Source organism: Xiphophorus maculatus, chromosome 10 (genome assembly GCF_002775205.1).
Source record: "Xiphophorus maculatus strain JP 163 A chromosome 10, X_maculatus-5.0-male, whole genome shotgun sequence".
NCBI lineage: Eukaryota > Metazoa > Chordata > Actinopteri > Cyprinodontiformes > Poeciliidae > Xiphophorus > Xiphophorus maculatus.
This window is the reverse complement of record NC_036452.1, coordinates 9,778,784-9,791,552: the sequence shown is the minus strand read 5'-3', so window position 1 is coordinate 9,791,552 and position 12,769 is coordinate 9,778,784. Positions and strand designations below refer to the sequence as shown.

Sequence of the window (12,769 nt, the reverse complement as noted above, 5' to 3'; positions counted from 1 at the left end):
GTTTCCCCAAAAGAAAACATCCACCAAAGGAAACAGTTTTTTGTTCTCATCTGAAATCAAGATTTGCTTCTGCAGCTGATGAAATACTTGATTTACTGTGATCTGTGGATTAGCTTCCTTTGGTAATGTTTTATCTTTTTAAATGAATACATTTACTGACAATATCATATTCTCTTTGTCTAGACTGAATACAGGAGTACAGTTGAATCTGACTCCCTTAAGCAGAGAAATTAAACACAAAATGAAGCTACAGTGCCCCCAACTGCTTAGAAAGAGTACTTACAATGGCTTTATGGATTTTTCATAAATTCAATCACAAAAGTTCTCATTTTTGAGTGTGGAATATGTAATAAACACTTGTTACTGAAAGTGTATGAAAATAACATTTAACAAACAAATAAAGCTGATTCTAAAGCTGATTTTACCATTTTTGCAAGAGGCTGAAGTTCAATATGTTATTGGGTTAATAAAAACATCGCGAACTCAGAATTTCATTGGTTTATTTAATTAAATGTGGCTGCTGTAGTTCAATATTTAATAAGATTATGTCATAATAGCATATTGCTGTATTTTACTTTCAAGCTACTTGAAAAAGAGAAATTTCTTCTTTCGTTGCAGCGTCCTCGTGTGGTGATGGTGACAATGTCCGGTACAGTGTTCATGCAGGAAGCCCTCAACGAGGAGCAGGTGTAGAAGGGATGTGAAACGGCGCTAGGTAAAGACCGGAAATAGAAAGTATTTGTCTTCACAATAAAGGCACTACTTTTTTTTATTTTTTTTATTTTTCGTTTTCAGAAAATATTCACTTAAAAGTCCTACATATAGAATAAGAAATGATCTACAGCAGATTTAAGAAGTAAAAAAAAAAAAAGAATTCCAATCACTTAATTAAATGATTATGTTTTTCTTTTAAACAAGCTTCTTTCCAGCCATAATAGAATAGAATAAAAAGTAACAAACTTCAACTTTACATTTTGTAAAACCACTAGATCTCTAATGTCCTTATTTGGAATCACAAATCTTTATTACTTGTGTCCTATAGTGTTTAAAACTGAATATATTTTTGGAGCATTTTCTGTTTGCCTGTTTTCCTCTGTCGGGTGATTTTAAAAGCATCCTGCAAAATTTGGTTGTCAAAAATATTAAATTAATTAAAATTATAAATAACAGTTTACACTTTTAGGTTTAGTTGGTGAGTGTTTTGGCATCTTGTTGACTGCATAATACATTGTTATAAATGTGTAAAAAATAACCTGATAATTTTCACTTTATTTTTTGCATAGGATATATATACAGGGATTTATTGATAAATGGGAGTTACATATGGTTTGTTCTGATGCTAAAGTGACAATATCAATACCTTATTTAATTTTATTTTGCAATAAATCTCTGCCAAGAGCATTTTTTTTTTATCACTGACTGCATCTGTACTTCTAATTACTCTGACTGCCAAAATGAAGCCCTAATTTAAGAAAAGAACCCTGACGGTACTTGTTTTAACGCGCTAAACACGCCTTATTTTGAAAATCTAGACCGGAAACGTGATCAGATAGCTTCCCAGCTTCACTAGCGGCGAGCTGCCTATCCGTGTGACCGTTAGTGGGTGCCGCACACCGGCGGCTGCAGGCGGACAGAAGTCTCTCGGAACCGGCCTCTCCGCTGCTTTTAGCCATGTTTAGAAACAGAAATATAAATTGGATTTTCTGACGGGTTTTTAGCGGGAAGATGCTGGCAGACATGATTGTCGAAGAGGAATTTGAGATCAAGGAGGAGGAACCGTGGTACGACAAGCAGGACCTTGAACATGGTACATTTCCTTTCTGTCTTTGTTAAGGATCCCCTAAAGATCAAATATATGTCTGTGCCCTTTTTATTAACTGTCAATATGCGGTGAAAGGTTAAATGCAGTAAAAAAAAAATTGTAATACATAAACCAGGAAGCAAATCACTTTTAAACCTTTATGTGGTAGATTTTTTATTAAATTCATGTATTTTAAGGTATACAACATTTACTATTTAGGACACTTGTTTTTTCACAAAGCATCCAACTTGTTTTAAAAGATTTAATTATTTTTTGTTGGATGCAGAAAAAGGCAGCCTGGGTCAGCAGAATATTCACATATGCGGCAAAGTGAGGAAAAAACAGAAGAGCATTGTTTAAGAATATCTTTTCCTTTTTTGTGTCTTTAATATGGTCTATTTTCCAACTGATGGGCATTTTTTTACACTTTTATTTGTGTTAAATTGTAAATCCAGTAAGGAGGCATAATGCAGTTTGGAAATGTGTAAATGTAACGTGTTAACGTGTCTCCTTGGAATAAAATATGCTTTGTTAAAGCATCGATTATAAATTAAAAATAATGAATTTGAATAGTGAATTTTAACTTTTGCCATAGAAGTATTATGTTACAACAATTTCCCCTTTATTTTAAGAATGTCATCACTTTCGTCTTCACCATAAATAAGAGAAAAAAATCAATTTTCAAACATTTTAATTCCCGTTTGTTTGCTTTATTCCACATATGCAAATTTATTCAGATACTGATTCAAATATTGATTCCGATCAACTTTAATGTTTTGTGCAAAGTTGTTTGCAAATATATTGCTCCATCTGTGTACATTGTACACAAGAAAACTATTAATTTAAAAGATTTCTATAGAAACATCAAACTTTTAAAGTGCTATTTCTTTCCCCTAGCTTTAGCGGAATGTTATAGCAACATCATTGATTCTGACCATGTTTAAGTTTTTAATCTAGACTGAAATAAGGAAATCTAATAACACTGGTTGTGTATTCAAAAGCTGGGTTTTTGCAGTGAGTTTAAAAATAAATCCTTATCCAGAAGTGAAGAAAATAAAAGGTTATGGACAAAAAAAAAATATCAAAAAAATAAAACCTTCCTAAAGCAGCTTGCAGATGCTCCCTATGCCCGTTCTGGTGGCTCTAAACGTGGATGAGAAAAGGCGTCTGGTTCCTGCTCACCGCCCCGTCTCTCCTGCAGACCTGCAGCTGGCGGCCGAGTTGGGGAAGTCTCTCCTGGAGAGGAATCGGGAGCTGGAGCAGGGCCTGCAGCAGATGTGCTCCACCAACCAGGAGCAGCTGCAGGAGATCGAGGTGAGGAGGAAATGGTGCAACCTTTCTGATGTATTGCTTGACACACCTCCTTCACAAAACCACTGATTTGACCTAAAATTCAGCCTAAACGTCATGCTACAGTCAGGCTGCGGGATATGGCTCTAAAATGAAGTCCCAGATTTTTTTCAGACCACATCCGATTTTCAATTTTCCTCGTTTTTTGTTTTGTTTTTGTTTTCTAAAAAAGAAATTACAAATGACAAAAAATATTTTCAAAACGTGGTTTTTAGTTCCATCATTCTTTCTGTGAGTTGGACGATTGAGAAAATTCTGTTTAATTACAAGAATACAGTTATATTGGCAGGAAAAAAGACGCAGTTTTACCCGAAAAAACTTTTTAAAATTAGGAGAAGAAAGTTGTTTGTAAATCTTTCTTCAAAATAGACACAATTGTTTCCAAGATTGTTTCAAAGTCCTGCTACTGATAGTAATTTGATGCCGATGTGCTAAAAGATTAAGTACTAATCTGTAAAGCTTATACCAGAGTATAACTTCACAAGATGCTCAACATTTCTCATTTTAACTTTTTATTTTTCACATTTGAGTTCTCACAAAACTATGACTTTATTCTCCTGATGTAATAACTTTATTCTCATAATATTTTGACTATTGTCGTGCGACTGTGTTCCTGTAAGATTATGACTTTAACCTCATAATTAAGAAAAAAATAATAGCTTGTTCCTAATACTCTGTGGTAGAGTTGACCTGAATTCAACATCCTAATAAATAACATGCTTATCAAACAAGATGGTGGTCCTGAGCGTGGTGACATCACTCCGACCTACAAAAACCCAAGGAGTGCATTGATGGAAAAAAAATCCAGATTAAATTAAATTTTCAAAAACCAAAAATTAAGATTAATCGCTGAAAGTGATTTATCGCTCAGCCCTGTGCTATAAGATGTTTTACCTGATAAGCAAAACCCTTTTCATCTGGAGCTGACAGACGAAGCGTCACTGAACCATGACCAAACACGAAGTCTTGCAATCTGCCGATTAGGCAACAAAAACGGCAATTTACCGTCCCTGTGGAGAGCTGTTTCTTTGTCCTCCACTGCATGCACCGTAAGTAATGATTTCAAGATTCCTAACAGGTCCCCAGACTTTAATTAAATTTATTTCAACCAGCTCAGCCTTGGGTGCATGAGTCCAAATGAATAACCTGCTCCTTCCTGCTGGTTACCAAATTAATCTCTTAAGAGCGAAAGTATTGTCTCTGATTTACTGCGACTCTCAAGGAGACGCCCATAAAAAAAACATTTTGCTGCTCCTTTTTTCAAATGTACATTTAGTACCTTAGAAAAGCGTTCATACCCTTTGATCATTTTAACATTTTGTTACGTTACACCCACAAACTTCAATGAATTTTAATGGGATAGACCCACATTTAACAGTGAAGTGGAATTAAACATTTTTTTACTAATAACAAAATGAACCCCTTGTACTCCGGAATAAAATATAGCACAACTGATTCATTGTTGATTTTGTAATCAATTGAAATAAAAAGAAGATGAAAAACGTGTTATTTTCCTTCCTATTCATATTCATGCTCCATTTTGTTTTGATTTATTGCACAAAAATCATCCAAAGTACATTGAAATTTGGTGCCAATGTCCAAAATTGTGAAAACGTTGCATGTTTATTTAAAGTCACACAATATTTACCCAATATCCCAGAAATCTGGTTGGACAGCAATGGTAATCATATCCATTTCTAATCAGAACTTCATTCACTCATCATTTGTTTTACATGGTTAAATAATCCTAATTTCCCGCCTCAGTGGGTTTTAAAAGCACAAACTGGGTTCACGGGTTTATACTTATGGTGACCTTTATTCCACATAGATTGAAAATTATACCCAGTGTTGTGTGAGGTGAACATTTCTCTAACCTGAGCCAATTTTCACTCAGCAGATAAGCTGCAGAAAGTCTCAGCATGTTCTTGTCTCAGTAGTTGATAAGATAAATTGCCCTAGGAGGCATTGAAGCTTACCTAAAACATTAAAGGTGTTCTCTGGAAAATAAAGATGTAGAAATTCATGATTATATTGTGGATTAAATATAACCAATGGTTAACCATTAACCAAGGGTTAATTATTGCTTAGGAAAGCAATTATTAACCACAATTTTTACTTTTTTTTTAACATTTCATAAACAATCTATGTGGTATTAACTGTAATGATGCATCATTTTATTTACAAGTTTCACTGGGAAATTATTTCACTTATAACAATTTGCTTTTCCCATGTTAAATGTAAAATAATCTGCCAGTGGAACTCATACTTTTCCATCAATATTAAGAAATTAGTTACTCATAACTCCTACTATGTATTACTGAGAAGTTACTTGTAGTTTTGACTCATTTCAAGTGTTATAGAAACTAGACCAAAAATACTTTCTTAAAATTTTGTGTTGAATAGCTAAAAGCTCCAAACACGCCTAAAAAGACTCTAGAAATTGTTTTCTTCCAGTTCCCTCAAACTTAACTTCCCCTCTTTTCCAGTACCTGACGAAACAGGTTGACCTCCTCCGGCAGGTCAACGACCAGCACGCTAAAGTTTACGAGCAGCTTGACGTTTCTGCCAGAGAGCTGGAGCAGAGCAACCAGAAACTGGTTCTGGACAACCGGACGGCCCAGTTGAAGATCCACGGGTGAGAGATCTGATCTGGAAGGACGACAACAGGTTTTTTTTTAATGACGGAAATATTTCTTCTTACCAACTCTAAGTGATGTTCTGTTCAGGCTGATGGAGACGGTGGAGCTGCTGCAGACGCAGGTGGAAGAGCTGCAGCATCAGGTGGAGGAGCTGAAGCTAACTTCACGTCAGTCTCAGCGGTCTCCATGTGGAGAAAGATGGCCGCCTCGCAGCACTCAGAGCGTGTGCTGCCTGCAGGAGCTGCAAAACGCACACAGGTGAAGATGCTCACACTGATTTTGTTGCCGTGGGATTTGTTGGCATCAAAGTCTGAGATTCATATATCTAAAATTGCGGCCTTAAAATGTCTTAAATTCATGGGGGGAATGTATGTTGGCCTTAAATTGCAGCATTATTTAATCTCTTTTTTTTTGTTTTTTTTGCGGGACTTTTCTGTCAGGCAAAAGTTTGAGTTGCACTCAAATCATCTTTGTTGCGGTTGAGGTTTATTAGCAGCTAGTTAGCTAAGTTAGCTAAGTAGCTAACTAGCATAGCCAACTAGCTCCTAATAAACACTTTATAGCTAGTTAGGTTTTCGCCGTTTGTCCTGGGTAAGAGCAAATTTATTGCAAGTTGGCTGGATGGCAACTTGCAACCCCTCCTTTCTGTCGCCAACCCATGTTAGGCAAGGTGCATTCTGTGAAAAAAGCAAGGCATTATGGGGGTTAATGCTGTAGAGAGCATTGCAAAATATGTGAATTCTTAATTTAAATGTAAATGGTCTTAAAAAGTCTTAAACTAGTAGAAACAGTGAGTAAACAGTAAGGTCATCTTGTAAAGGAGCCAATGTTTTCAGTACATCTCAGGTTTTCAATGAGTTTGTTTCAGAGCTGAGAAAAAACATTGACAACAATTTTCTGTGTCCTGTTTTGACAAGAAACTCTTTATTTCTTACAGTAAGCTAGTAAGACACCAAGGTTTGTGGCTCCTCTGTGGTCTTTATCTCCACTGAGTGTAGTTGAGGCTTTTAAAATATTTCTAACTCCTTTGTCACAGATCCAGAAGGTCTTTGTAAGCTTCGCTAAGGGATCAGTAAATGCTCCCTCACACTAATCCTGCTCCTCACAGCGGTGTGCTCTCTTCACGCCGCAGCCACTTCCTGTTTGTCTGCACTGGGACAGGTTCGATCACTCAGTTTAGTCTCTGTTGTGTGTAATCCTGTTAAGGGGGCTTGGTGGGAATATATCCAGCTCAGATGCGTGGACGTCTCTCCGATAAGGAGACTGCAGCGTCTGGAGTCAGAGTGCGGTGTGTTGGAGGAGGCTGAAAGGAAGGAGGCCAAAGTCTGAGCTGGAGGGCTCAGACATCGGTCGATAACCTTCTCAAGCCGATTGATTTTAATCTAATCACATTACCTTCTTGATTAGATACATTTTTTAAAGATTTCTTCTCCTTTTTGTGTTTCATTGTATCATTATCAAACACAAAAAACACCTGAAACATAAACTCCACCTGACATTAGTTAAAAACATTATTTTTTAATGTTTATTTCAGCATCGCACTGAACCTCACTCCTTCTCCTGTCTCGTGAACTTTCACCCTTTAATTCTGAGTGTGCATTTCCTGGCACCTTTCACTTTGTTTTCCCCGTCTGAAGCGTCAGAGATTAGAATGAACACATGCTTATGCAACAGTGGACACAAATAGCTGATCAAACTGTCTCTGTTAAAAATAAGACTGACTCATCAGCGTGATAGCCTGTAAATATTTAATAAATATGCATTTATTTGTTAACCAGCCGGAGAACTACGACAGAGTAATAGGGCCAGACAAAGAATTACCAGAATAAAGTTACAATATTACAAAAATAAAGACACAATATTACCAGAATATAGTTGAAAAATTACTAGAAAAGGTTGTTTTAATGAGAGGAAAGATCTGACCAACTCGTCATGTCTGCTCTTTCTGCGAAATAGACACAAGTGTTTCAAAGTCCTGCTGCTGATAATAATTTGATGTTAAAAGGTGAAATATTTCCTTATTTGTTAAACTTATACAGTAGTATAACTCTGGATCCTCAACATTCCTCATTTTGATGATTTTTTAAATTAATTTTTATCCGAGAGTCATAAAATTACTAATACATTCTCATAATATTTCAACTTTATGCTCATATCGTAACACATTTGGTACCACTTTATTTGAAGGGGTGTGCATATGAATGTCTATGACTGTTCTCATGAAGTGTCATTCGGTAAATAATGACACTTAATGCAAAGTTGCTTTAAAAGTTGCATTAAAAGTCCCAACTTTGCATTATTCTGTAAATAATAATGCAAAGTTGGCACTTTTAAGGGACTTTCAATGCAACGTTTACAGCAACTTTGCATTAAAATTGTCATTACTTACTGAATGATACTTCATGACAACAATCATAGATATCCATAAAGACTCCTTCATGTTCATATCAGGTGTTATATCATGTTTATGACGGTGTCACCCAGTCAAATAAAGTGTTACCAAGTACTAATCACTAGCTGCAGTCTCCAACCTTGTGTCTGTGACTTTAAATGGCCGTCTTGTTCCTACCAGCCAGTGCTGATTTTTATTCTGTTTTTCTAAACACAGAAATGTCAATATCAAGGTAATGTGTAATATATCCACTAAAAGAATTATCAAGGCTCCTTTTGCATTAATTACCACATCAAAATGGTGTAACATGGACACAATCAGACATGACACTGCTACAGTGATGCTTCAGCACCTTTTTCTGTAACCTCAGTTTTTCCTTCAACTCAATTTTCCATGAATATGTTTGGGTTCAGCCCTCTTTTGCAACCGTTGTTTTAGTTTTACAGTCACATTCTGTGTTTTACCCATCAAAAATTAACAACAATAAAAGCTTGAAATCTAATGAGACACAAGGGGGAAACTTGAGATCTGGCTCAAAGACGTGTTCACGTCTCTCTGCAGGTATGAAGTTGATCCTGACGAAGGTTTGGACAACCTTGAAGTGTCAGTGGCATCATGGCGTGAGGAGGCACAGGCGACACTGCAGCAGTCCCTGCGTGCCCTCCAGACTCAGTTTGCCACTGAACGGGCGCGACGTGAGGAGGCGGAGACGGAGGCGGAGCTGCTCGCCCGAGAAAACGCGGCTCTGGAGCAACAGCTGGCAAGGATGGAGGGATGTCAGGTACACTAAACTCATCACCACTTTACCGACTGTCCAATCATATCTATTTCTATTGAAGGGCGACTTATTAGTCTTTCTTGAACAAGTTAGGATAGGTCCATTGGTGATACAAAACATTTTTTGTACCAAATAATTCTTGGGAAGGTGATTTTAGTCTGATCAGTTCTGCCTGTTTTGAGCTCCTTTCAGAATGAGTTGTTTTAGGGCCGCTTGTCACTTTAAATCCAAATGAAATCTGCTGCAACTCAACTTTTACACTCACATATGAAAATAGCTGCAAACAGATGCGCAACTGTACAACCGGACATTTTTGAAAAGCACAAGTAGAGCCTCCTGCACAGATAACAAGAATGTAGCAAGTGGATGTGAATGGCAAGTCAACAACAAAACTCTCGTCTTTTCCAGCAGCCCTTGTACTGCTGGAAAAGCCATACAGCGTTAAAACCAACAAAGGAAACTAGCTGGAACTTAGCATGGGTTACGAGGTAATGGGCTGTGCTGGGCTGCGGTTGCTAGGTAACAAAGCAGTGCCCATCATTCGTGGCTCAACAATTGGGAGGGTTTTGAAATGGCTCGTTTTCTAGACACCAAACAACATTAACCTACTGCCAAAAACAGCTTGCCGTTTTTATTTTAAGCACTTGGGTTGTTTTTAGAAGAACATACAAGATGGGAATTTTGCACTTACCAGGTACTTTCTAGAATTTTCTCTGAGTTTGCTGGTTACTTGGGAAGGATCTTGATGCATCTTGAACACGTTTTGATTATTTTCCCTTTTTCTGTTTTTTTTCTTGTCCTCCAACAGTCCAGAGTGTCTGAGCTGGAACAGGAGACCGAGGAGCTTCGTCAACTCTGGAAATCACAATCATCTTCACGGTCACCCAGGTCAGAGGTCATTCATGGCCTGCTGTTACTCAACCCAGAGGAGGAGAACGAAGGAGTGCCTGCTGCGGTCAAAAGTCCAGCCGTCCTGAAGCGCTGGGCCAGCGAGCGTCAGATGAAGGCCACTCAGGCGCCCGACTCTCCCAGCAGGATCTACGACCATGAGTGCTCCTGCGTGCGTCGACCCGAGGTGGTGAAGTACCGCGGTATCTCGCTGCTCAACGAGGTCGATGCCCAGTACAGTGCCTTGCAGGTGAAGTACGACGAGCTGCTGCAACGTTGCGGGCATCAGGACTCGGAGCTCTGCGAATCTTCTCCTGCTCCAGTGGAGGTGGACGACAGCGAGGATGACTTTCACCAACCGGAGTACAAGGACCTTTTTAGGGAAATCTTTTCCCGCATTCAGAAAACCAAAGAAGACCTGATTGAACACAGAGGAGGGGCCTCCGTTGATGAAGCGCTACCAACTTCGAATTAGTTTCTTCTGCAAAAAGTTTCAATATTGTCTTCCCAGCACAGGAAACGGTCTTGGTAAAGACTTTTATTTCCAACCAAAGCAGGTTTAGAGGTAAAGATAATTCAGAAAGAGTAGGGCTCAATAAAACCAGCTCGTTTAAAAAAAGTGGCTCCTTTTGCACAGAAACACCAGTGCCTAAACATCCGTCTCCACTGTACTCTGCCTCACATGTGTGGGAACCGTTCTGGGAAACAATCCTTCCTCTTCCCTAAAAGTGAGATCCACCAGTCGAGCTTTTCCTTCCTCAAACCTACTGATTCTGACTTTTTTTCCCCACACATAAAAGAGAAAAATGTGCTGGACGTTCTTTGATAAATGTAGTAGATTTTACAGTAAATGAAGGAATTACAATATTAGCCTAATTTATGCCTCAAAGCATAAGTTTTAAATATTTATTAGTTTTATTAAGCTCCAAAAAATGCATCAAAATGCATGCGGTTGGTTGATGTCTTCATAAACTAAAATAGTGGACATTCTTAATCTTTAATGCATTATATGAATAGGAAAAAATATGATTTTTTCTTGTATCTGATCATCAGATCAGAGGTGACAGTAACCTGTAAGTTAAAGTCTAGAAATTATCTTGGGAAGTTTTTGAAAAGTTTTGGTGAACAAGTCTTGTGAAGTAATTTAAACTTTACTTCATAGCACATCTGATGTGGAGCATCATGTTTATTAGCTCATGAAACATGCGTTTGCCAACTGGGAAAATATTTCCTACCAAGTGTTATAAACTGAAAAAAAGAAAAATCTAGAAATTCTGAAAAGTTAGAAATTATAAAACGTAAAATTTGCAGAAATCCCAAAAGTTTCTGGCTAGGTCATTGAAAATATCAGAAGAGCTGCAGCAGATTTACTTTTAAACAGTTGCTCTCAAAAGTATTCCTCCAAAGATTTTGACAAGAAGTAAAGGAAATTCAATAAATAAAAAAAAAAACTGTAAATGTTTTGTGTATCTAATTTATTTTCTGACTGTGAAAGAGCATATTGTTTGCTTGTAGTTTGCCTGCTGCCTTTAAGACTTACTAATACAACTATAGACAGTTCTAGTATTATTACAGGATTTCTGTAATACATAATACTGAGATTATACTTGAATTGTGTAGTAGATTAACTGAATGCATAACGGTAGACAAAATGACCATAATAATGACTGTATTTGTAACGTGTAAAGCTTCATGAAGGAATGTGTGTACAGTAGATGCACTTCTTGCAGGATTTGTGTTCTTGTTAAGCTGAAAGATGGTGCATCATAAAGCAAATGCACTTTATAAATGAGTTGTTATTGTGCACTATGTATGATGTATGTGATGTTACTCATATGAGCCATAAACTAGAAACAAAGCTACCTTGAGCTTGTCTTTTTTCCAGCTTATTTGATTATCTACCTTTGATAAACCCCGAGTAAAAAGATAGTGTTTAAATATTAAAAGATCTGCAGTTTCCTGTAGAAATATACACGCCCTTTAACATTTGGTCATACTACAAACTTCCTGGCATTGCTAACTACAAAAGTTTATTGTACCAACCCCGAACCACTAATTATAAACAATACCGTATGTTATGCTAATGCTAAAGCACTACACCAACACTTAGCAGAAGCTAATGCTAAGGCGCTAATTTCAAATGATATCTCGTCTCAAAAGACTGATGTAATTTTTACATGATCTATAATGCCTTTAGATGTATTTGCTCATGTTCTGTTTTCTGCAATGTGTTTTATGTTCTTCCTAAAAGACGGAGAATTGGCAACGGAAGTGCTGCGTAAACGGTCTTCAACCACTTCAAAATAAGAGCATGAAAATAAACGGCTAATTACCTGAAGAATTCTTAATCGATAATCAAAACTTCAACACAAATGTTGAACTTTAATAAACTGAAAGTTTTCCAAAGAGCCAAGTAAACTAGCGCTTTAGAATTTACCTTGCAAAAACGCTAAACGAAAAATGTGTTAGCTGAACGCATTTTAGCTAACCCTGCTAGCTAAGACACACATTTTAGCTAGCAGTTTGCACTGCTGCAAACTTCGTTGTGTTTTATTGGTTTTTAATTAGACAGGCCAACACAAAGTAGAGTGTAACTAATTAGTCACTCCTCTTTGGTGTGATACGTGTAAAAAAAAAATAAAAAAATCAGTGTAATCGACTGTGTCCTGAGGTTCAATAGGTTTCTCTAACTGAGACAGTTGAGGTCCCTGTTAATTTGATCTCCAGGCCAAGTCTGGAACCAGAACCGCCCCCAAACCAGGATTATCTCTTCAGATATGACCCATTGACTTGAAACTGATCTATAAACTGCCAGACGGCCACGCAGCAATGCTTACAGTGCTGTTGGAGGGTGAGTCATCTGATTCCAGATCTGCCTGTGCTTACAAACGACCTGCAGGTTTAACCCCTCGCTGAGCAGT

The 12,769-nt window shown here is 37.4% G+C and overlaps 1 protein-coding gene across 1 annotated transcript; it reads left to right on the top strand.

Moving 5' to 3' along the window:
* The first annotated feature begins 1,590 nt into the window (after positions 1-1,590).
* LOC102226194 (cerebellar degeneration-related protein 2-like) lies at positions 1,591-11,702 on the top strand. The gene is made up of 6 exons (XM_005794771.2): positions 1,591-1,807; positions 3,003-3,115; positions 5,638-5,786; positions 5,878-6,048; positions 8,744-8,963; positions 9,769-11,702. Exons 1-6 carry the CDS (start codon positions 1,726-1,728, stop codon positions 10,321-10,323), a joined length of 1,290 nt encoding a protein of 429 aa, XP_005794828.1. The 5' UTR covers positions 1,591-1,725; the 3' UTR covers positions 10,324-11,702.
* Positions 11,703-12,769: the final 1,067 nt, after the last annotated feature.